General features: G+C 34.5%; 1 protein-coding gene across 3 annotated transcripts in view; it reads left to right on the top strand.

The window, feature by feature from the left end:
- Zdhhc8 (zinc finger DHHC-type containing 8) overlaps positions 1 to 26,590 on the top strand; it is an 89,809-nt gene that overhangs the window by 54,405 nt on the left and 8,814 nt on the right. Inside the window, exons 6-10 of one of the 3 annotated variants that reach the window (XM_089086665.1) lie at positions 5,954 to 6,113; positions 15,257 to 15,361; positions 17,850 to 18,007; positions 22,207 to 22,430; positions 26,340 to 26,522. In XM_089086665.1, the coding sequence (XP_088942791.1) occupies positions 5,954 to 6,113; positions 15,257 to 15,361; positions 17,850 to 18,007; positions 22,207 to 22,430; positions 26,340 to 26,522 (830 nt within the window). Of the gene's footprint in view, positions 1 to 5,953; positions 6,126 to 15,256; positions 15,362 to 17,849; positions 18,008 to 22,206; positions 22,431 to 26,339; positions 26,523 to 26,590 lie in introns of all 3 variants that reach the window. The other 2 variants (XM_089086664.1, XM_089086663.1) reach the window with 2 other exon arrangements.

The following is a 26,590-nucleotide window of genomic DNA, read 5'->3' as shown; positions in this document are numbered from 1 at the left end:
GAAGTGCTGCTGGAATTGCTCACGTAAATGGACTTGTACTTTTAAATAGTCACCGTTGGAAGTCCTTAAGTTGGAAGCACTGTTGGAATCGCCCACCTCGATGGATATATAGTTTTATAGTAATTACTCTGATGCAATTTGTGTAAAGTATTGTTGAAAATAGTAAAGTCGAAAGTACTATTGGAATCGTTGATATGGACGGACGTATAATTTTAAAATAATCACCCTGTTACTGTTGAAAGTGCTGTTGTAAGCGTTGTTAGGATTGTTATTAGAATCACTCAAATGGACTTGTATTTATGAATTAATCACCCTACAATTGCTGGAAATACTGTCGGAATAATCCATATGTATGGTTATGCACTTTTGAAATAATTACCCTGTCATTGTTTGTGGTAAATATTTTTGGAAGTAATTTTGGAGTCACTCACGAGGTTATGTATGTATAAAAAAAATTTACCCTGCTGCTGTTGAGTGTACTGTTAGAATAACCCTTGTTATATGGGTTATTGAATAACTTTTACAAACATAAGTTAATAATATAATATACATATTACAATATAATATAAGATACAATATAATATACATATATAATATATAATATACAATATAATATAATATAATCAACATATAATCAACAATAAGTTTGTATGATAAATAATCACCCTGTCTGTTTGTATTAAGTACCGATGGAAAGAGGGGGGATTTACTATTAATTTAGTTATTAGTAGCAGAACCGGTCGGAAGACGGGTATAAAATTGAACCATAGCTTGCACTCTTTTGTGTGGATCGGAGTAATATTCTGCTCCCATCCTCGATCAAAAAATTAGGAGTCTCCCTCTTTCATCTTTCGCTGCAAAGCTTTCCCAAAATTTTTCAATTCCATTTCCCAGCTGTAAAACAAAACACGGTTGAATTATGACAACTACGTATAAAACGGGTGGCATTTGGAGGGAGGAGCAAATGCCCCCCTAGATTTGGGAAAGTGCTTTTGTTTGTATCTTTAATAAATAAAAAAATACGCCCTTCTTTTTTGGAAGTACTATTGGAATCGCCCATGTGGATGGACATGTAGTTTTGATATAAACATCCTGCCACTTTAGGAATCACCCCCTCCCTATTTTTCGCTACGAAGCTTCCCCTGAAATTTTCAGTTCGATCCCTCACCTGTTGAACAAAAAAAGGTTGGCTTGTCAAAATTATGTATAAAAGCGGGTGTCGATTGGGAGAAGGGGTAATTTTCCCCTATTGGGGGGGGCAATCTTCATTAAAAATAATAGAAATCCTTGCCTCTCCTCCTACATCTTCATGAATGGCCATTGCTGCGCCTAAAATTTGTCAAAATTTTAGCGGAATGTTTTTTTTTAAATCAATTTTGGTTGATGTGTATCAAGATAAGCAATGGCTCACTTTGAAGGGAATTGTTTAGGCCTCCAGTGGATCATGCTACACAAAGTTGGGAATTAGCAAGGGTAGACTTTTTTTTCTTTTTTTCTTTTTTTTTGCAAAAAGCTGTCAGAAAACAAGAAAAGAAATGACAAAATATTGTGGGTTATTTAGCATCTGGTAAATCAAAGATTGATAGCATCGACGTAAAATAGGGAGAACGGGTAAATACTAACGTCACCAAGTGGATGAGGGGTAGTAGCCACTTTTTGCAATTAATTCTATAAGTGTGTGATGAAAAATGGCACGTGGTAAACAATATTAAAAAGGGAGGAGGGAATGGGGGAGGGGTCGCAGTCACTATTTCCAGTTCATTCTGTAAGAGCATGTAATGAAAAGAATGACTTGTAATTAAAGTACCAAGGCTGTCATGTCGAACGTAAAAATTTAACAAGCCAAATTAATTAGTCATGTTTAATACTTTTTTCATCCGCAACAGCTCTAACATTCTGTTTATTCTTTAACATTCTGTTTATTCTCAAAGACACTTTCACAGGAAAGGTATGCCTCCATAAGCTATTTGGCGCCACATATTTTCTTCCTTAATTTTGCTGATTTTCCCCCCTTGTTTCTCTTTTTTAAATTTTACGCTCGTTATTGCCAAAAACTTGAAAACTGTATATGGAGGTAATTTTTATTCAAAATTTAGTTCCCGGTCTCTCTCAATTTTTAAGATATATGTTATGTTCATTTTTTTCATAGTTATTTGTGTATTATACGCCACTCACTCAAGTTTACGCTGTGTAAAACTCGAGAACAAGCCGGTTTCTTCGTAAGCTTCTTCGTTACTTTAGAAAAAAATTTGGGCTATATATTTGCTCATTAGGGTGGGGGTGGGGGTAAATGATAGCGCGTCTGCATGCAAAATGTGTTAGGTACAATTATTCTGCATAATATGAAGTAAGAATTGTTTTTTGATTTCAAACTGTCCAAATACTTTATCCCCCCCCCCGAATGTGCAAATATATAGCCCAAATTATATGTTTCCCATCTATTCTGTCGCCTGTCTTTGTCTTGTCTCACGCTAAGCTGAAAGAAACTAACGAAAAAACCGGTTTGGACTCGAGTTTTACACAGCGTAAACTTGAGTGAGTGGCTTATAATATACAAGTGATATAATACATACACAAGTGAGATTTTATTTTCACATCCTCTGATACTGCAAGTGACATTAAATTGCTGGATTGGGATAGTAGCCCCTCTTTCTAATGAAACGAACTAGAGCAAGTGCTCCAAAAAAGACATTGCAAGCGATGTTACATTAGAAGATTATACTTGTACTGGATATGAGCCACCGACTCTTCCGCTATATTTGGCACTAAGATTGCACTGGACCACATTTTGCCTCTGTCTTCGGTCTACTGTTTGGAGGTGGGTGATTTACAACTATACTTTGCGCCCGTGCTTCGGAATTCCCCCAAAGACTCGTTTTTCTTCATTGTTGTATGTCCGGTTTTAGTTTGACCTCCTTTCTCGTTCCGCAGAGGTAAGGGGTTTAAATTGCACAAATTTGGAAGATGGCCAATTGCAAGAGGAGTCGTAGCCACTATGCAGTTAATTCTGTCAGAGCATGTGATGAAAAAAAATTATATGACAGGTGGTGTTAAATGGGATGATTAGACAGAAACTAATGGTGTTGGGGGGAGGAGGCGTCGTAGCCCTCTTCGTAATAAATCTGAAAACATGTTATGAAATACGTTAAACATGTTATGAAAATATGTTATGAAAGCATAAAACATACCGCATGGACATAAAAAAAAAATCTGATAGACTATGTAGGCTCATGAACAATTTCTCATGTTGTAACACTGCATTTCCGTCCAGAATAAATTATCGTTTCTCTCCAGAAAATATTTGCTATCTCATGTCACTTGGAAAAAATCAATTAGTAATGTTACTTAATATATCAGTATCATTTTGTTACATCTTAGTAATTGTCTTGTGTGGGCGGATATGTACCTTTTAAGTCATGGATAGGGAAAGAAATACAAATAGAAAGAAACTTTTATCTATAAAAATAGTTTTGATTCACCTCTCTAATCTTTGAACCTTGATTGTAGAAATGATTTATTTTCACCCATTGGATAAAGTAGTGCAATATAAAAACCGCTTAGTGTAAACATGATCGCTTTAGAAAACAAAATAGACATCACAATTCAATTTTTAACCTCCTGAGATCTGAAATCAAACCAGACATTGCAATCTTTATGTAACCTAACGCACAGGCTTCTTAAGAAATTTATCAAGAAGGGGGGGGGAGGGCAATCCTGGTGCAAAAGAACCTATAATTTTGGAATTGATGGGATATCAGTGCGAAGACAAAAATTTGTGTCGATTCAGTGGCTGTTAGATCTGTTCTCTTCAATGCAGTTGAGACTATGCTGCTGAAGGCGCTTCATCTCCATGATTTAGATATCCTTGACCACCGCTATTTACGAAAAATCTTGATGTTTCGATGCTCCGACAGGATCTCAAACGTTGAAATGTTCCATCGCTGCTGTAACATCGCACCCACCGCCATGATTGTCAAACAGAGAAAACTACGTTGGCTCGGCCAGATAATTGATAAATGTTTTTTTTTTTGTTAAATTGTTTTTCATACATGAATAAAACTCACCTATGAAACCAAAAGCCTGTCCTACAAGAAGCCTATAGTTTATCCTCCTTCAGAGGAAATTTTGTATTTGATCCCGACCAGAGTTGAAGCAATGAAACTAATAGTAGTAGCCTTACCCGTGTTGGGTCCCTTCCACGGTAGTCTACAATTGGTTATCTTTAAACTGGATTTGGATGAGCTTAAACAATTTAAAAAAATGTTGCATTTCTCGATTTTCTCATACATTTTTATTGCTGGTGCCTTTACTTTACATGGATAAAAAGAAGACGAGGCCCTAGCATACATCCTTCTCTGAGGACTAAAAAATAGATATTTTGCCCCATTCTCCGCAGTACACAGTTCGAAGTCTTCCTGCCTCGAAAAAAAGTCCTGATAATTTCAACTCTATCCCTCGCTGTGAGACAAAACGGTATAAAATTTTATAAACGATAAAATTCGGCAGAGACATCTACTGACTCAAGATTGTTAAATTGAAAAATGCTCGAGTATTCGGGTACTTTGTGCATAACGTGACATTGTTGTTTTCAGAAGTGACTTGAAAGGAGCTACCGACGTTTCAAATTATATAAAGTAAAATTAAAAGTAAAAAACTAAATAATATCAAATTAAACTTGTATGTATAATAGTGACACTAACAGTAACAACAAAGCGAAGATTTTCTTAATCGAGCATATTTTTGTTCTTACGTGTAATTTCCCGATTGTTTTTTATCAGGGTTTTTGGGATGTAAAACTGAGGAGAGGGGGGGGGGGGGGGACGCCACCCTCTGGATTCGCCCCTATTACGTGATCCATTGAATGCAAACCTAAAAAAGAGTATTTGACGAACACATAAACAAGATCCTTTATTTGTTTTTAATAATTATTAAATACAATATTATTAAATAATTATTATATATATATATATATATATATATATATATATATATATATATATATATATATATATATATATATATATACATATATATATATATATATATATATATATATATATATATATATATATATATATATATATATATATATATATATATATAATAATTGTATTAAATATTTATTAAATTTGCTTTTAATAATAATTAAAAACAATATTATTAAATAAATGTTATTAAATTATTAAATAATAACTATTTACTATTCGCTTTTTCTATCTATTTTGTTTGTTATTATATTGTAAGTTATTTTTGTATCTTATTCATTAGTCATATTTTATTGATGATTGTGAGGAAATTTTTTTTTTTTTTTTGACAACTATTTATTATTCATTCTGAATATTATTTTTTTGTTTTTGTATCTTTTAAAAGTTCAAATAGGGATAAAATCCTTTTAACAGACAGTGATGATGATAACAGTGATAGAAATTCACAAAAATACCAGATATTTCGGTCACATACAGTGACCGTCATCGATTGTTTTTTATCAGGGTTTTTGGGATGTAAAACTGAGGAGAGGGGGGGGGGGTCATAAGTAAAACTTATGACGTTTTTACTACTGATGACGGTCACTGTATATGTGACCGAAATATCTGGTATTTTTGTGAATTTCTATCACTGTTATCATCATCACTGTCTATTAAAGGGATTTCATCCCTATTTGAATATTTATCTAGCGTCATGGAAAGGCAGCGTGGTCTCTGAAATTATTTTTATATCTTATTTTATTCATGATTGTTATGAAACTTATTTTTTGACAAAAAGAACACAATTTGCTGACAAAAGGAACAAATTTCTAAAATTTGAATCCAAAACCGAAGCGACCCGTCTATTCGACCATAAGACGTTTTCTCTTTCATCAGACGACGTGAAATCCAGCTGTCCAAAGAAATTTGATTTCCGTCAGAATCTAGCACCAATGAGATTGATTTTCAAGTTGTATCCTTTTTTCCAGTTTGAAGAAACCATGGAAATATGTTGGCAAAAAGCCAAGGAAATACGATTTACCGAAATATCCGATCTCCGTATCGACTATTAACGACAACCAAGTGAAAATCTACCTCGAGCAATCCAATGGCAATGGCCTTCGTAACAATGGAAATTCCTATGCTAAGGTTAGAAATGGGGTATGTTTCCTTTAGGTGTAACTGGTATACTTTTCTCTCTTTTTGCTTTAATTCAATACGGTTTATATTAATCTTGATACCAAAGAATATGGGTAAATTGCCAAAGAACTGGCACTAGTGTCGACAAGAAAAAACCATCAACGCCATCTCGCGTTTGGCGACACTTGGCATTTTTTCAAGCTTTGCAATCTTCGTTCTGTCAGGAAGGGAGATCAGACACTTAGTGCTACCCTAATTTTACTAATTATACTAATTATATTAGTTATTCTTACTATTATACCGAAAATAATGCAAAGTTTCGCATACGCTATCAATTCAATTTTTCAATTTATAACTGGGATTTATTTTACTTTATACATAAAAAACAAACAAACAAAATACCCCCAGAAGCAAGCTTGTGCGGGGGTAATCCCTTCTAGACACATAAAAAATCATAATAACAAAATAAGATCCAAAATAATAACTCTTTTCAGTTAATATGAATACAAATACAAGTTCTGCCCCCCAACTCAAAAACTAATACTACCATAATATACTTCCCCCATTTAAACTCCTCATGTACCCCCCCCCCCTTTTTAGCCAATTCATTAAAAATAATAAATTACTAAACAATACGATCTCAATAAACTACGGAACAGCAGCAGGTCATCCACACAATTAAGTTCCACTGGTAATCTAGTCCACGCACTCGGACCGGCATGACGGATAGAAAAAAATGATCTTGTCGCTTGCGGAATCGGTCTTCGAAATTCTTCCAAATTTCTAGTTCCATGCTCATGAACATCACCCCCACTCACAAACATTCCCTTAAAACAAACAGGAACACTACCATAAAGATACTTAAACATGAACTGTGTTTTATAAAATTTAAAAAGACCCGATACCGGTAGAATCTTCAGCGTCATAAACTCATTACGAACAGATGATCCTCTATTATCCTTACCAATCAAAAGCCTTATTGCCGAATTTTGTAGTACACGCAGGGGCAGAAGATGCGTTCCGAAAGTAGACGACCATACTGAAGAACAATATAATAGATATGGATGTACAATTGAAAAATACAATAATCTTAATATACTAGTTGGGAGAAAATTTTTCAATTTACGCATAATTCCAACATTACGTGCAAGTTTCATAGACACACAATCAATATGATCTACAAAACTTAAAGTTTCATCAATAATAATCCCCAAATATCTAACACTCCTCCTTCGTGGAATCATTGATGTACCATTACTTAAATTATTCACCCATGGGTAATAACTTGGAGATCTGCTATATATCAATAAACTAGACTTATTACAATTAAGTTTTAACCTATTACTTCTCATCCACCTTTCTATATTTTTAAAACCTTCTCGTAATTGCGACATCAATTCATTCTCAGTCCTACCACATACGGTTAATTTCGTGTCGTCAGCAAACATAACTAGGGCTTTACTAGGTTTAAGTGCCTCTAGAGGAGGTTTAATAATAGTATACAACCCATCAACTGCACTTGACAAATCATTTATATAAATAGAAAACAAAAGTGGGCCTAGGGGTGATCCCTGGGGAACTCCACAATTTATAAATCTACTGTCAGAACGTGCATCATTAACCTCCACAAACATTGACCTTGAATTTAAGAATGATTCTAACAACTTCAAAGCATTTCCCCTAATACCACAATTTTCTAACTTCATTAACAAAATATCATAAGATACAGTGTCGAACGCTTTCGCAATATCCAGAAAAATTGATGCAACTTTAAGGTTATTGTCTAATGCATCATTAACATATGTAGTCAAAAACAACATTGCATGCTCACTAGAATAACCTTTTCTGAAACCAAATTGATTTTGATAAAAAAAACAAATTCTTTTCAAGATACTTTTCTAGCCTTATATATACTAGCTTCTCGAAAATTCTAGCAATAACTGGTAGCAGCGAAATGGGACGGTAATTACTGATATCATTTTTATCACCCCCCTTAAATATTGGAACAATCTTCGCTCGTTTCAAACACTTTGGAAACACACCACTTTTAAAACAACCATTTATTAGTGAAACCAGTTGTTTAATAACACATTGAAGAACAAACTTTAGCACTCTTATAGATATTAGATCAACACCTGAAGCTTTATTTTTCATAGCCATTATTACATCTGTTATTTCACTTTCCGTTACTTTAGTCATTAAAATAGAAGTATCACAACTGGGAGGAAGATATTGATCAAAAGTACCATCACTCCTATCACAATATATAGATCCGACAACATTATTACCTACACTAGAAAAATAATCACACATCTGATTGGAAAGTTGAACTGGAGTTTGATCTGACTGAAGATTTGGCAACGTAACTCTTCTCTTGCCAATAAGAGGCCTGAGGAGACTCCACGTCTTTGCCGGGTTACCCTCACTCTTTTTAAATTCTTTAGCTAAATACTCAATTCTAGCCTTCCTCAATAATTTATTTAAAGCAACATTATACTTACGATAAATTTGCTGGTTTAGTACGCTTGCCTAAATTATACTCTTTTTATATAATTCATGGCGCCTTTTCATAGATCTAAGAAGACTACTGGTAATCCACGGTTTTCTTGCAGAATCATATTTACTCTTGTTTTTTTTTTTTACGCATCCGGCAATTTTCTCTTAGACTACTACACAATTGATCATACCACTTACAAAATTTAAGATCCGGATCACTTATTGCATTCAAAAACTCCCAATCCATACACTCTAATTCATTCTTAAATCGTACAAGAGAATCCGCGTCCACAGTCGGTACAATTGGGCTACAAAAACTCCCAGCTGTATAATTATGGTCCACTTCAGCAGAAAGAAACACTCCACAGTGGTCTGAAACATCATTTACCAGCACTCCTGGTTTCCAAAAATTCACGTTCGTGAATATATTATCAATTAAACTAGCTGACGTGTTACAAATCCTTGTACAAATATTTATACCTGGGAACAATCCGAAACTAGACATTAAATTTAACAACCTAGTAGTTGCACGATTACTAAGTACCATCATATCTATGTTAAAATCACCCGCTATGAAACTTGGGCAACCTGATACATTCAACATTTCCAATTGCTGCTCCAATAACTCTAAAAACTCTATCTCTGAAGCAGAATTCTAGATGGTGTTTATTGTTTTTTTTGTCGTTACTAGCTAATTTCGCTTTTTTTTCTCATTTTATTTCTTGAATGAATTTCTCTCATTTTTTATTTTCATTTCAATTTTCTTGTTTCATTTATTTTCTTAAGCAACAAAATAACTTTTACCGTTCTGGTTCCAAACTGCAAATTTTTGTTGCAAATTAAATTTTTAGGATGTGCAGGTTAATTGGCGACATCTACTGTGGGACAAATACAAATTAAATACTGATACTATTGACATAGAAATTATAAATTCGCAAAATTTTGACAAAATAGCTATATTTTTTTTAGCTATGTGCACAATAGCTGAAGTTTATTAAAATATCTAGAAGATAAAACTGGGTCCGTAAAATATGAGAGGGAGCTTCAACACTCCTCCCTCTCTGATTACGTCTTTGACTTATTTTCTTCCTTAGCAGGTTGCAAAAATTTCTGTCAACGTGGAAATTTTGACAAAGTTAAAAATAGATCAATAAACTATCACAGGAGTTTCTGGAAAATGAATACTTCACCCCCTAATGTCTTTGAATCAATTCATGTGTATCGGTCGAACTTTTCAAGCATCTCTTCCGTGTTCATCGTCTACCTGCCTTTTCTTTCGAGTGTTGTCTTCGGATAACAAGGTGGGCTCATTCGTTGGTATGTCATTATTTTGACATTTTTCAGGGAATTGCAGCCTAAAATATTTTTTTTCCAGAAATCTGTCCCATTCTTCTGAAAATGCGGAATTTAGCACTAATCGTGCGATTTGAATCCTCTATATGAGGGGGTGGGTTAAGCCACTCGACCAACCCCTTGTGGGCAACTTGAAATTACCGTCCTTTTTAGTTCCATCTTTGTTGTTAATGGAATTTCCCCTAGGATAAATAAGGGGAAAACATGCAGTAATACACATTTCCAAAAAGTACTTGTTTTGGATGAAATATATTACTGGAAGGGTCAAATTCCGTATTTTTGAAAATATTATACATTAGAGTTTTCCATTTTACTTTGTTAATTTTTTCGTTTGTTCATTTGTCAATTCGTTTGTGAACTGGTTTTCTAGATGTTTTAATCGGTTGGAACCGATTGTCAAATTGGCTGGACGTTCACAAACGAAGGAAGGAGGAGAGGACACGGCAAAAAAACTTCATTTTATAGACACTGATTGCAGCCCTGGCTTGATGTCCCAGGAGACTATATATATATATATATATATATATATATATATATATATATATATATATATATATATATATATATATATATATATATATATATATATATATATATATATATATATATATATATATATATATATATATAAATATATATATATATATATATATATATATATATATATATATATATATATATATATATATATATATATATATATATATATATATTATTTTGTACAGATTTAATTTTAAAAATTAAAGTTTAGTTTACGCTTTCTGGTAAATACTATCCTCTGGCATCAGAGCAGTAAGCTCCGTGGGATTTCATTCATCTACGACTCTTACGTTTCTAAACACGAAATTGGAACTTTTCAATAACATACTCAATATAAAACTAGTACTTTTTGAAAACATGTGTTTTTAGTATGTTTTTCTTCTTATATCTCCTTGGAGAAATACATTTAAAAAATGAATTGTTTCAGCTAGTTGAAGCACTATTGGCTGGATAATTTTCCTCTAATTTCTTAGTAGAATAGTGCTTTCTACCAAGAAAAAGGCCAAAGGGTCTTAGTAAAAAGGCCATCAGAGATTTTTTTTTTATAAAGGCGTGATTTTGCTTAACATTTGTTTTCTCCAATTTAATATTTTACCAAGAACTTAGTATTTAATTTTGATAATTTTGTCATAGCATAATTTCGTAATATTTTATATCTCAAAGGGCATCGACGATTTTTTAGAAAGATGTGATTTAGCTTGACTTTTTTTTCTCCAATTCTATTATTAGAAAAATGTTTTAAGTTAAAACAGCGAAAGAACTCTGGTGTTTCTCTGTTTAAATTTAGATGACGTCGTATTTTTCCTGTCAAAGGCCACCCGGAATTTGTTGCATGATTTAGCTTGACTTTTTTTTTGTATCAAAAAAGTCACATAGCTTGAATTTATTTATAAATTTAATAGGGTATCATTGAAATTTGAGGAAGCAACGGCCATTTCCAATGATAGAAACTTTACACAGTTGGCTATGGAAGCATTAGAAATAAAAAAAACAACAACATATTTTCGCAGATTAAGCAATTAATAGGGATACTGGTAATTTAAGTATTGATTCTATTTATTTTATAATATTTAAAAAAATGAACTCATATTATAAAATCTCCAAGAGAATAAAACAGATAAAAAACCAAAAAGATTGGCAGCATTAGATGCTAACTGGAGAATTATTTCGCAACAAAATAGTTAAGTCTTTTTTAAATTTATAATCTTGTTTTTGCCAGTTGATTTTTTTTTTACCAATTGTATTTTTTTTTACCAATATAAAATTTATCAATTATATATATATATATATATATATATATCTGTTTTTATTTATAATGTGTTAGAGGTAATTAATTGGTTAGAAAAAAAGAAAGGAAATTAGAAGAAAATACCTGTTTTTCAGCAATTGAGATAAACAAGCATTTGAACATGGTCTTGACCTTACTCACCTATCCAATTACCTAGGATAAAACAGTATAACCACACAGTCAACCAAATTGAAATGTCCTGTTTTCGTTTTTTTTACTCTAAAGCCGCCTTGTTGTTTGTTTGTTTCACTTCGTTTTCTTCATACTGGCCAGACCCGCGTGTCGTTTGTATTTTCAATTCTCTTTTTTTTCAGGGCTGGTCGGGTAGGCCTTGGATATTTTATTTTAGTGATTTAATGCTCGTTTGTATTTTAAATGGTGAAAACTAAGTCATGTTAATGTCAGGTGAGAATCGCCAAGATCAATAACAGAAATAGGATCTACTTTAAAGAGACAGATATTGTTCCGTTTATAAAATAAACAGTTTTATCCTTATAAACGAGAAATCCTCTTACCATAAATGCAATCATTTGGATTTTATTATTCGTTTTATACATTTTCCGCATAACCCAGGTTTTATTTGAGATTCGAGAGGCCTAGGAATATTCTACTTAAATAGGCTACTAAATCAAAAATTCTTTTATTAATGGTTGATATTATGGAAAGGAAAGAGATTATTTTTTTCAATGGGCGAATTAGCTGAAAAAATGATTATATATTAGGATTAAAAAATTCGAATTAAGTAAACAGAAATAGAAGGAATTTACCTGGTCATCTTGGGGTAAACCAAGACCAACTCAACCTGCCACAATAGTTGTCTAAACTGATTGTAGAACCACAGCAAGAAATGTATTGAAACCAAGGCCGTAGCCAGGGACGCTACCGGGTTTCAACCCCTATAGAAATTTTTTTCTGACTCGTAAATATGTTAAAAATGTATATAAACAAATTTTTATTGCGTTTTTTATTTTTCTTGTCCTCTGCCCCCCCCCCTCCTCCACACGCACAGAAAAACCCTCCTCTGAAGCAAAGTCCTGGATACGTCCTTGGTTGAAATAAAAAAAAACTTCTTCTTCTTCTAAAAACAGCACCTGAAGTCTTCTTTCGGCTTTAAGGAAAACAAAGTCCTTGATACGTCCTGGTTTGAAATAAAAAAAAAACTTCTTATTATTATAAAAACAGCACCTGAAGTCTTATTTAGGCTTAAGGAAAACAAAGTCCTTGATACGTCCTTGGTTGAAATAAAAAAAAAACTTCTTCTTCTTCTAAAAACAGCACCTGAAATCTTCTTTCGGCTTTAAGGAAAACAAAGTCCTGGATACGTCATTGGTTAAAAAAAACTTCTTCTTCTTCTAAGAACAGCACCTGAAGTCTTCTTTCGGCTTTAATGAAAACAAAGTCCTCGATACGTCCTTGGTTGAAATAAAAAAAAAACTTCTTCTTCTTATACAAACAGCACCTGAAGTCTTATTTCGGCTTAAGGAAAAAAAAGTCCTTGATACGTCCTGGGTTGAAATAAAAAAAAAAACTTCTTCTTCTTCTAAAAACAGCACCTGAAATCTTCTTTCGGCTTTAAGGAAAAAAAAGTCCTGGATACGTCCTTGGTTGATTTAAAAAAAAAATTCTTATTCTTCTAAAAACAGCACCTGAAGTCTTCTTTCGGCTTTAAGGAAAACAAAGTCCTTGATACGTCCTTGGTTGAAATAAAAAAAAAACTTCTTCTTCTTCTAAAAACAGCACCTGAAGTCTTCTTTCGGCTTTAAGGAAATTCGCTCCGAGTTGTTTGCTTTTTATTTTCATTCTAATTATAATTAAAATTAAACAAACTGAAGCTGGTTGCAGGGCCACGGCAGCCGTATCAAACTGTATGATATTTTATGGTATTTTTGAAGCTTCAAATCTTTATGGGTCAAGGGTCAATACAAAAAAAATTAAATTCCTTTAAATTCAAATTAATATCTAAATAAGATACAGAAAATGGTCCCTATGTTCCATACCCGTGTCCAAGGCCGTATTCAGGAGTTTTGTTTGGGGGGGGGGGGGTAAAAAATCTTAAAAACGCCACAAAAATTTATTAGTGTGCATTTTGTCACGTTTTTACACTTCGGACAAAAATTGGGGGGAGAGGGTCAAAACCCCTAACCCCCCTCCCTGGATGCGGCCTTGCCTGTATCCATCAGCTTTTCCAACTTCTCAATCTCCATAAAAATATTACAGAATATAAAATCTACCTCTTTCTCTTTTATACCAGCCTAGAAAAATTTTGTCCTTCAATTCGTTTAATTCCTTACCCTTCCCCTTGCCAATATTATTTACTTTAGTTCCTCCTTTTTAAGCATTGTCCTAAAATAAAGTTTCTCCCCCAATGCTTCCTCAATCTTAGCACTGAGAGAGAGACGTTGTTATTTTACAGTGATATTTCTGGGTTTTCGGGTTCTCTGGAATAATCCTTACTTGTTTGGATAACACCCCCCTTTCTAGTCATAATCTTATCCTGTAATTCCATAGCGTAGCTTCTCTACAGATTTCTAGAATAGATCTTACTTGGCTAGCCCCAGTAGTTTTTGTCTTATCAGTCAAGCACTCTTGGTATGCTGCCTTTAATAGCCTATCTTCTTGTAGGTGCTTGTTTTTCCTACAACTTAACCATGCTAACTATTCTGTTCACTTTTACACTAATCAGCCCCAAATCGCCCTTAAAAGTAACCTATTGAACCAATCTCTTAAATCTAACAATTTCCTTAAAAAAAAAACTTAACTGATTCCTCTCTAACTTATTCCCCTTTTGGAATCCCATATTTTGCAACCATAACTGAATACTGGTCCCAACTTATTACTAAAAATTTTCTTCCTTAATTTAATGTCACTTAGGCCTATATTTCCTGGAACGCCTTTTCATATACAGTCCCTTCCATCAAATAACCTGGATGTGTCCTTGCACTAGCCATTCAAAGTTAAAAAAGGGCTCTTAGAATTTGCGAATTTTTTAATAATTGATAGGAAATTAGATCCCTGGAACATAAATATTTGAAATATAGTCTATGGCTTAAAAAAAAACATAACAGTTATTCTGGGAAACTATAAAACACTAAAATTATCCTCTGTTACTCCTTGAATTAAAGAATTTGCAGGATGTAATGTTCTGTTACAAAATTTTTTAATCACAAATTCAGGGCCGTATCCAGGGGTGGGTGCGCAATTTCACCCCCTCCCCTCCGTCCACAAAATTTTGTCCAACACACAAAATTTAAAATTTTTATTGCGTTTTATTCTTTTCCTCTCCACTCGCCCGAAGAAATTCCTTGGTACGGCCCTGATCACAGTCAAAATTCATTGACATTTTTCTGTTAATCGCAGAAATACGTCTGTTGGTACAACTGTTGCAACGTTTTTCAATAGAACGACGAGAAGACATTTTAGATTTTTAAAAAAATATATAATAAATCCTCAGTTGATTAATTCACTTTTTTTGTAGATGGCACCCAGTCCTGTTAAGTCGCCTAGTCGGCCTGGTGGGTTAGTGAATGCCTCTGATACTTCTGATATCGATGTTACGGAGTTAGCTGGCTCACAATCACACGTAATATTTTATTTTAGATTTTTGATATGTGGGTTCTTTTTGCTGTCAAAATTTTCGTTCAATCAGAGCAAAAAAAATCTTTAGCCTGCTGAGCACCTCCCTCAAATCACAAGGCTTTGTTTCCTTGGCCCCCCTCCTTCGAAACTGATAGAAAATTTGCATCCTATAACTCTGACCACTTTTAGATGTTTAAGCGTTACACTAAGCACCCCTGCCTCCCCCCTTCCAAGAAAACTTTTGTAATTTTATTTATCTTCGGTTTTTCTTATTGGGCTTTTTACTAGTAAGACTTCAATTCAATGAGAATCTGTTTACCCCCCCTCTCCTCAAAGCATAAGTTTTGGTCTCCGTGATCCTCTTTCGCCAATACCGTTTGAAAATTTCAACCTTACTACTCTAGCCACCGTTTAACCCCTCCTTCGAAACTGATAGAAAATTTGCATCCTATAACTCTGACCACTTTTAGATGTTTAAGCGTTACACTAAGCACCCCTGCCTCCCCCCTTCCAAGAAAACTTTTGTAATTTTATTTATCTTCGGTTTTTCTTATTGGGCTTTTTACTAGTAAGACTTCAATTCAATGAGAATCTGTTTTCCCCCCCTCTCCTCAAATCATAAGTTTTGGTCTCCATGATCCTCTTTCCCCAATACCGTTTGAAAATTTCAACCTTACTACTCTAGCCACCGTTTTCTCCAGCTCCAACTCGACCAGTTCCCCTTCTCCAACACTGCTTGAAAATTTTAATGAATAATACCATCCGCTTTTATATGTTTAAGTATTGAACTAAACATCCCCTTTTCCCTCACGTAAGAATGTTAATCAATTTGTTTTTCTTTTTTTGCTTTTTTATACGTTCTTTTATTATTAGAATTTCAGTTTAATTAAAAATTTTTAAAAATTCTTTAATTAAAAAAAAAAAAAAAAAAGCTTTCAGTCTGTTTAGTCCTTCTCCACAATCAAAAGTCTTGGTCTCCCTGGCTTCCTTCCCCAATACTCTTGGAAAGTTTCAACCGAGTAATTGACGTCACTTAGATTTTTAAGTGTTACCTAAGCACCCTCGCCTTCCCCTTTCCATAAAATTTTTCGAACTTTTATTTTATACTTGGTTTTTCTTTTGTGGATTTTTTCTACTGTTAAAACTTTGGCTCAGTTAGAGTAAAAAGTTGATTTTTTTTAGTAGTACTAAGATTTGACCCCTCTAATACCTCTGATATTGATGTTACGGAATTACCTTGATGTTACATCAAGGTATTTTCACTTGATGAAATTACCTTCACTTGATGAAATTGCCTTGATGTTACAGTGGTATTTCTGATGTTACAGAAATACCTCTAATATTGATGTTACGGAATTACCTTGATGTTACATCAAGGTATTTTCACTTGATGAAATTACCTTCACTTGATGAAATTGCCTTGATGTTACAGTGGTATTTCTGATGTTACAGAAATACCTCTAATATTGATGTTACGGAATTACCTTGATGTTACATCAAGGTATTTTCACTTGATGAAATTACCTTCACTTGATGAAATTGCCTTGATGTTACAGAGGTATTTCTGATGTTACAGAATTACCTGTGTCAGAATCATGCATAATTGTGTATTTTAATATTCTGATTAATTTTCAATTGATTAACTTATTGATTAAATTGGTAAACTTCAGATGAGAAGTAAAATGCTTTAATGGATACTGTAAATAAATTTATCTTTAATTGATTTTATTTTGGCGTACCTTATGGATGGCAACCACTTTAAATGGCATTATCATCATGGTGGGAATAATGGTACCAATAATTAACCAATATTGTATTACTAATAATCACTTTATTTTTTTTTTTTATTATATTTTTCTTTATTTTATATTTGTAGGTTTTGTTTGCTTTTTCTTGAAATTGCAGTCACGACAGTGGCTAATTTTACTATATGTTTTGTTTAACAAACATTTTTTTTATAAATATTAATTATTAACGCTTATAAAAATGGTAAATTAAAAGCCACATCTGTCGTTTCATACGGCAAAAGTAAAAAGAAAAGAAACTTGAGGATTGCATAAAAATGGCTTTGCCCCCCCCCTCTCCTAGTTATAGAATTTGAAGTCACCTTGCCCCCCCCCCCTCCCCTCTAAAGAAATTCCTAAATTCTAGCTCGATATCCCAGTCGTGAGACAATACAAGGTACAGTTACCAAAACTATAGCTTTCAAAATGCTAGTAAAATAGTTTAGTATCGATTTTTTCTCATAAGAATGAAAATGTAAAAAAAATGCTCAATGTTCGATTTGAACCCTTAGCTTCGACTTTCGGAGTCTTATGCTCTATTATTTGAGGCAGCCACCCTTGATTTTCTTTTATTCCTTTTCTTCATCAAAATACAAATAAATGGATTGTATGGCCCTACCGACACTGTCAAATATGGATAGTAGATAAAAATAATAATATAATTTTTAATATAAAAATAAAAATAATAATAATAATAATATATTTTAGGATTGCGAAGCGTCGCCACCTCCAGCTGCTAGACAAGATATGGATTTCTTCATGCATGAATCGCCCACCTTCTCTACTGTTGCTATGTTACCTAATTTTGAGAGGGGTCATAACCTGAGACCACAAAGCACTAAAGGATCCCCTCATCCAAAAGCTAGGTATGTTTCTTCTAAAGTGTTAATTAAAGTAGTTTCTGTGTTTAAAAAAAAAAAAAAAAAAAAAAAAAAAAAAAAAAAAACACACACATACTAAGAACCAAGGCTAAAGACACTATGGCTTGGCAAAAATGGAGATGCTTCTTACATCATCAGAAGAGGAGCTATGGGATGTGGGACACTTTTCACTTCCCCCTAACCCCCCCCCTGGATGCAGTATCCAGCAAAAAAAGGACAAATTGCGATCCCCTTTACATTACTGTATGTACCTCTTGTCTGTTTTGGGGCAAATGAATCAGATAATAAGCTTTTATAACGGTATTGGGAACTTGTATGATAAATACCCTATCGCTCAAATTGTTCATTCATTAACGCAATATAGACACGGTTTTTTTTTCGTTAGTTTCTTTCAGCTTAGCGTGAGACGAGAAAGAGAAGTGAAAGAAAACATGGAAAATATATAATATGGGCTAGATATTTGCACATTAGAGAGGTGGGGGTAAAGCATTTGGGCAGTCTGGAGTTAGAAAATAATTCTTGCTATATAATATGCAGAATAATTAAACCTAACACGTTAGGCATGCAGACCCACTAAACTTTACCCCCGCCTCCTACTGTGCAAATATATAGCCCAAATTTGTTTCTAAAGTAGGCCAATTATTTTTTTTATCTTACTTTTGTAAATTTTATTAGGATTGAGTTTCAGAGAAACATATTAGAAGAACTTTAGTTAGGGCGTATATTATACAAGTACCCGGTATTGTTTGCTCAAAGCAGCCGAAAGGAACAATTTTCAGAAATAGTTTCATTTTGGGGCATGTGGTTCCGAAATAGGGATCCTAAATTGGTAAACATTATTCTGATTGGGTTTAAATTTGCATCGTCAAGTCTCCGAGCCCATGGGACCCCATTGCAGTTCTGGGGTCCAATCGAATGAGCCTGTTTTGAAGTTTCTACGACAACGCCTTCTATAAAAACCTTATATGCCCCCTGGGCATAACTTAAAACCCTTGCCCTGAGGGTTGTGGAGGATGGGTGTCCTCCTCAAAAATATATTTTCTATCTGGAAATCAACTACGCTGAACAAAATGGCTATCTCAAAATTTTGATTGGATGTGAAATCTTAGAAGGAGCTGAAATCTTAGATGTGAAATAAAAAAAAAATAAGTGAGGAGCATGGCAACCTCAAAACAGGTTTACATTTATGTCCCTAGATCCTTTTCGGGCAATGAAGAATCCAATGCCATAGATTCCAAGTGTCCTTGATAATGATGGACCAAGTGATTTGATGTCCTTTGCCCCTGCAGTCACTTAAGCTGACGCGCTTTTTATATTCGTTTTTCTTTTTAAATATGTATTCCCAGAGATTTGACATATTTTCTCAGCTTGCTCTTAATAGACTATCTCCCTATTGGTTCTTTTTTTAGTGCCAGGAGGAGTAACTGTTATTCGCTTCTACTCGACATTAATTTTTAGTTCCGAAATTTATCTTTCAGAAAGAAAAAAACCGTTAAATTTCAATTCAATAGAGAAGTATGATATCCCACCTTTTCTTTATTACAGAAAAATTGATTAAAGTTAAAAATTTGTTGCAATTTATTTGTTAAAAGTAATTTTTTTTAGTTGTTAAATTTAGATAATTAATATGGTATTTAATAAAAAGAAATTTATCAAATTTCTAAAAATTCACTGAAGAACTTGTTAAAGAATTTATTTTTCTTCATTAGAGAAATAAATTTAAGGTGCTAAAAGTGTATTCATCTTTGATTTCATCTTAAATCGACAGAAATATTGGGTATAATTTGTATAGCATAATAGAGTCTAATAATAATACTTTTGTAGTATATTATTATTTAGCAGCTTTTTTTTACTTTTATTCTATATTCAGTCTATACACTTCTAGTAAACATATCTATAAATCGAATGTGTATATATGGCCAAAAACAATAAATAATTACATGCTTAATTATTAAATAAATTTCACTTTAATTCCTTATTTCATAAAGCCACATAAACTATTACGATTCGCTAAAACACCGAGTTTAATAATATTTATTAAATTAAATTTTATTTTAATTGTTGATTAAATATAGGCAAAGAGAGACAAGTGTTGACTTACTTGACTTAAGGCTCCTGCCGCATGGTATGTGGTATAGGGAGCATAGGAATTTTGCTCCTCCAGGCGGACTGATCTGCTGCTATGAGGGGGACCTTGACAGCACCAATGTCAGCCATATTGAGGAAGTTCTGAAGCCTGTCCTTTCATCTGGTCCGAGGTCTACCCCTTGGGGTTAATCAGCCTTGGAATATGGGGTTAAAGTCGTATATAATTCTTGCAGGGGCTGTTGGTGGCATCCGAAGGAGATGCCCAAACTGTCTGAGACTTCGCTTGGCAATTTGTATTGCAAATGGAACTTGGTGAGTAAGGGCAGGGAGCCTTTCATTACACACAAAATCATCCCATCGGAGCACCTGATTCGACAGAGTTGTTTCGTCTGGCTGGCGTCTATCGTACTTAAGATGGTGGATTTGAGGGATCGTGTCTCAGCTGCTCAGAGCAGGGCTGAGCTCAGTGATAAGTTATATGTGCGCATCTTCGTGTGATTAGAAATCGTGGGTGATCTCCAGATGGCATTGAGTCTTCCGACGAAAAAGAAGCTTTTGCGATTTGGCTACCCGGTTCTGCGTCCACAGAGCCATCATTCGAAACCACGGAACCAAGATAGATGAAGATAGTAACAACTTCAACAAGGCTTCCACAAACTGTAATGAATTTCGTGGGCCTTACTGAAGATGGCGACTCGATTACCATTATTTTTGTTTTTTAGCATTTACTTTAAGCCCCACTTCTGCAGCTTCTTCCTGCAGGACATTCCAAGCGAGTTGATTCCGAGGTCATTCCGAGAGTTAGTAACGAGCACAAGGTCGTCTGCGAAGTCAACGTGGGTGAAGACTCAATCTCGAAATTGGAGGTCAAAGGGTAATCGATCGGTTGTTCGAGTCATGACAGTTTTATGACACAATCAAACAATTCTAGGACAGCACACCCTTGTCGCACGTCCTTCTCATGGTAAATGACGTACTCCGTTCCCTATTCGCTTGGATGCAACTCTCGGGTTTCTTTGTCTAGCATTTCAAGGAGTAGACAATATTTGGGAATCGGATGGAGTGGACTATAAGCCATAGAGATTTAAGGTTGACCGATGCGATGGCAGCCTTAAGGTCCACAAATGCTATATAACCTTTTCTAGGGAATCCTTTTGTAATTTCCACCAACTGCCGCACTTTAAAAATCTGTTCAACAGTAGACCTCTTGAGCATAAACCCGGTCTGTTAGATTCATCTATTTCTTCGCGGAAAGTCCCTGCAGCGGTCAAGAAGAGTCATTACAAAGAGGTTGCGGGGCACTGAGAGAAGAGTAATCCCTCTGTAGCTTGAGCATATGCTCTTGCTTCCATTCCTTCTCCGCTGAGGTAGAATGATGTTCACACACCAGTCCTTCGGGACCCTATCAGTGTGCCATATTAGAGAGAAGAGCATCTGGAACCAGAGCAGCATTGCTGGCCCTGTGTTCTTGAGAAGCACTGCTGATATTCCCCATAATCCTGCAGCTCTATTATTCTTCAAACGCTCTGTTGCGGACTGGAATTGTGCTATCGTTAAGGTAGTTTCACTTGCCTCTGTTGGCAGTTCATGGATGCTACCTGCTAGGCTTCCAAGGTCCTTGCTAGTCTCCATTAAAAAGCAAGTAAAAAAAGGTAAAGGAAGTAAGAAAAAACTGATAAATAAAATAATTCATAGCTTATATTTTGTATAGATTTAGTAATTTCAGTGGTTTTGTAGCTGGGTAACACAAGATGGCGATAGTTGTTTTTTCTTCTTTTATCAATTTTGTGTACTCTTTCTTGGATGAATAGGGCTAATGTTTCTTGTCCGCATACACTTCGAATCAAACATTTCAACTGAAAACAACTGAATATCGAGTCAACGATTGGAACTGAAATTTTTTTTAGTGTAAAAACATTATTCTAAAAAGCTAATTGTAATTAGTTAAATCATATCATCAACAACACAAAAATAGAGGCGAAAAAGGAAGAAGAAAAAAAACTAACTAAACTATGATCCTTACAAGGAGCATACATTTTCGAATTTCTACTTTTTAATTTCTACTTGTTTTTCATTACAAGATATAATTTTTTCAGGTTAGATGGCGGTCGAAGTCGCAGTCATACGCCAGATATGTATGCCACAGACACTAATAGTGATAGTACTGGCACGACCTTGTTAAATAGTGCGGTTTCTAGTCCTAGCATTAAGGAACGATTAAGGGCGATAGGTGGAGTTCCAACCCCTTTGGCCATATCTACGCCTCTTGGGGGGCAAAGTAGACTGAAGTCAGTCCAGAATCATCCTCATTTAGTAACTGGTAAGTTGAGATCTGATGTAGTGCTCACATTGTCCCTAAATTTTTCGAAATTCCGGTATTTCAGAACGAGTTTTCTGGCATCTCCCTTAAGACTAGCTTTATTAAGTAGCATCAGTAAGCTTCGCTAACCTTGGTAGTATCATTTGTAAAGACGATGGGAGTGGTGTAGATGTTAAAAGTAGAACAGCCAAGGCTCAGGGTTTTTTTTTCACAGTTGAAAAGGTTTTGAAGAATAGCAAGATATGTCTGCGAACCAAGATTATAATATTGGAAGCTACAATGATGACAATGGTCAAATATGGTTCTCAAGCATGGGCGCACCGAAAAAACGGAGGAAGATTTGCTAGATGTTTTCCAGAGAAATTGCCTACAGATTATTTTGGATACCCGTCTTACTGACCGTATTTCAAACAGCAGGCTATATGGCTTGGGCACGTTCTGTGGATGACAGAGATTGCCCTAAGATTGTCCTTTTTGACCAACCGTCTAGGGCCAAATATGAAGCAGGTAGTCCATGTTTCAGGGGGAGAATGTCAAAAAGAAAGATTTAAGGGAAATAGGAACTTCCTGGGAGGGTGTTAAGAGGGAGCCTTTTAACAGATTAGGAGGGGGGAGGAGCATGCGTAGCTGTGTTGGCATCAGGCGGCTTGGTCCTGCAGTGAGTTGTTAGTAGTAGTAGTAATATTATTGTTTTATCTTAAGGTTCATTTATTTAAGTGTGTTAATTTTCCGGGAGTTTATCTGTTCTATCGAGTTTCCTAGTCTAATGGTTGGACCGCAGGATTTTGAATCTTTTGTCCGAAGGGTCAGGGTTCGATTCCTGGTGTGGCCAGTTATTTGTTTTGGGATGGGGTCAGTGGTGCCATTCTGTAAGTTCAGCCAGAGTCTACCCAGCTCTAAATGGGTACCTAGAGAAATATGGGGAGAGTAAGCAGCAAGAGTGTGCGAAACACAGTTCATATATTATCCAGTATGATCATTCTCTATCTCACCCATTATAAAAACCCGGACAGGGGTTTTTTATTCGGAAACAGGCTAAACAAGCTAAGGCAGAAAGAAGTGGGAGGAGCTTTTTGTTGACGATGACCAGAAATGATCTGCGATAAGCTTACTGTTATATTCTGTCTACTGTGGTGCGAAAGCACAGGATGGCTCGCTCTGATTCCCCGTTGCACTTCCTGGCTGAAGGGCCATGAAACGGAGATCAGCGCCGCCGGTTTGGGCTGTAAGGGTCTAGTGCCACATCCTTCACCTTTTTTTTATCTATTCAATTATTTAAACTTGGGACCTATCAGTTGCCCCATCCTCTCCAGTTTAGAGGGAAGCACCAGTTTTGGAAGCACTGATTTGTAGGAGTTGTGACCGGGACTTTTACTCTTTATTTCCTTTATTTATTTTTCATGTCGTTTGGCTGTTTTGCACAACAATTAACGTTGGGACCTGTCAGTTCCCCCTCCTGGAACGGGCACCCATTGGGTAGGAGGGGAGCAATTACCCCCCTCTTCGTATTTTTCTCCTGACACTCTAGATTCGGAAAATTGCTTGTTTGTTTTTTCATTGAAATAAAAGTGAAAGACAACAAAATTACTCTGCCCTCCTGAATTTTGCAAAAATACCTTTTGCCCCCCTATATCTTCGTGGATTGGTGTCTTTGTATCCTGGGCCTTTTGAAGGACCCCCAGGATATCTCGGTAATTTTTTTTTGGAAAAACATACTTTTTTATTGAATATTTAAAGTGTACAAAAATGTAAATTCCTTTAAAATTGTTTTTTTAAGGCGTTTTATGTTTATACCCTTTACAAAACCGCTTTTTGGAAAACCGAATTAACTGACAAATATCGAGTACCGGAAAGGGTACCTTTTTTAATACCGTTGTTTATATTTTAGAATCAGATTTGCGCTAAGTTTTGCCATTTGTTGAACATTTAAGTTGGTATTATAAACAATAATTATGAAATGTATATAATAAATAAATAATATATAATAATGTAAAATGAATGTAATAAATATGATAATAATAAATAATAATAAAAATAAAATAATATTATTTGAACTATTGACGGATAAAAACCTGATCTTTACTTTAAGTAAGCAGTGTTCGACGCAGAGTCTACACAAGTTATATAAAAAGACCTTTGTTATATAAATGACTTTTAAAGTTTATTCTCATTTGAATTTATGTTTAAAAGATTAACTTCCGAGTAAGACGATACTTCAACATAGATATAAAATATCTATGACAAATAACAATATATAATAAATTTAATGGGTCTTATATATATATACAGTTATCGTCTTAGATCGATCATAAAGCTATTGGTTGAAGTTCCATGGACATCACAATAAGACTTCTTTTTTATCCCCTGGATCCATCTTAAGTCTATCTAGTTTTAGGCTGACGCCTCCCCCCCACCCTTGCAAAATTCCTCTGCAGACAATTCTCTTCCGAAAAATCTTGCCGTAGGGGTAAATAACTCCTCGGGAAAGCCTCCCCACGTGTAAAGTTTATCAAAGAAAGGGAAAGCATGACAAATAAAAAGAATGAAGAAAAGAAGGGATTTTGGAATGCTCTACCTATATTCCAAAATATAGGTGAATATACGGCCTAAAATAGCCTATATAATTTATTTTTGTATTTTTTATTGTTTTAACTGGTGTCTTTCGTGTTTTTGGGAGTCAGAAATGGAGTTCTGAAAATAATTAAAGTTCTGAAATAATAAGAGTTCTGAAAATAATAAAGGTGAAAGAAAATAATTTTGAAATATGAAATTAGTGATAACTGTTGAAGGTGTGCCACATGATGGAAGTGCACACTGGAACAGGCTAGGACTAAGAATTACGCCTCTGTTCTGGCACCAATTTCTATGGCACATGAAACCAGATCACCTCTTGTGATCGAGAATGTGTCCTCTCAGTATACATCACAAGGTTTTGCTAAGTAAAGTGCCTTTAAGGTTATATAATTATTATTATCAATTAATTTAAATAGCATGAGACAAATTCCAAGTCGGAACCTAGCAAACTTAAAACTAAGCTAAAAAGGTTATTTCAAATAAGCAAGCAAACTATTTTCTTAAAATTTTATCTTACTATGCTATTAAAACTCAACTCCAAGCTTCGAAAATTGAAATCGAATCAGTCTTTAAATATCAACATATTTTATTGTAATAAATTTAATAGTAAATTAATATTTCAAATCACAAAATTTAATTTTAAATAACGCCGAATAATTTATGAGATTTAATTGTAAAATTTAAAATAAAAATTGATCGAAATTGATTAAACTGATTAAATTTATTTTCATCAATAAGTATAATCTTAAGTATCGGCAAGTGTAAATGAAATCTTTGTCAACCTATAAATATTTAATAATCGACAAACAGATGATTGATATAAAAAAGATATTTGTGTCCAGAGAAGGGGAGGAAGTTCACTCCCTCCCTAAGTTGAACGTCACTCCCTCCCTAAGTTTTGCTCGGTTGGGACAAAGCAACAAACATACATGGAAAACATAATTTGTACGCGGATACCATCCCCCCCCCTCCGAAAAAAATACGGCCTTTGGGCCTTGGTCAGAAAAAAAGGGGCCATATTTCCCAATCTAGGTCTAGTGTGTTCTTCAGATGAAGGATGATATTTTGCCCATATAGGGTCTTTCGGCAATGCAAATGAAGCCAAAATAATGGCCGAACTGTGAGGCCAGAAGAGGCAGAGCATCCTTAAATAGGGTGAAAGCCAAACTTCGATAGGGTTTAAAAGAAATCTAAACTTCATGGGAGGCAATAGAGATTCAAGATTTGAGGAAGTTGGTATGAAAGAGTGGCAATTTCATAGGGGGCCGATGGTGCATTGAATTATAAGCATTCATTGCAGTAGAAGAGTACTAATTCATTGATTTATATTGACAGCAGATCACGTAATGGATGGGCGAGGTGTTAACACTGGTAACTATTACGGCGTTCAGCAGTTGCGACAGAACCATCCTTCACAGCCTTATGGACAACAAAGAATAATTTTAAGGAGTAACGACCCTCAGAGTCATCTACTAAATACAGATAGTCATCATGTTGATAATCTTAGAGAGCTTGCAGGTAATTTTTTTTTTTAATTTTAGTGTACTAGTTCGAGTTTTTTTCTTCTCGCGGTATCCATTTTAACT

The sequence above is a fragment of the Artemia sp. Qi Xiang Cuo genome, chromosome 3 (genome assembly GCF_049724085.1).
Source record: "Artemia sp. Qi Xiang Cuo chromosome 3, ASM4972408v1, whole genome shotgun sequence".
Lineage (NCBI taxonomy): Eukaryota > Metazoa > Arthropoda > Branchiopoda > Anostraca > Artemiidae > Artemia > Artemia sp. Qi Xiang Cuo.
Note: the sequence above shows the minus strand (reverse complement) of the source record. Positions and strands in the feature narration are given on the sequence as shown.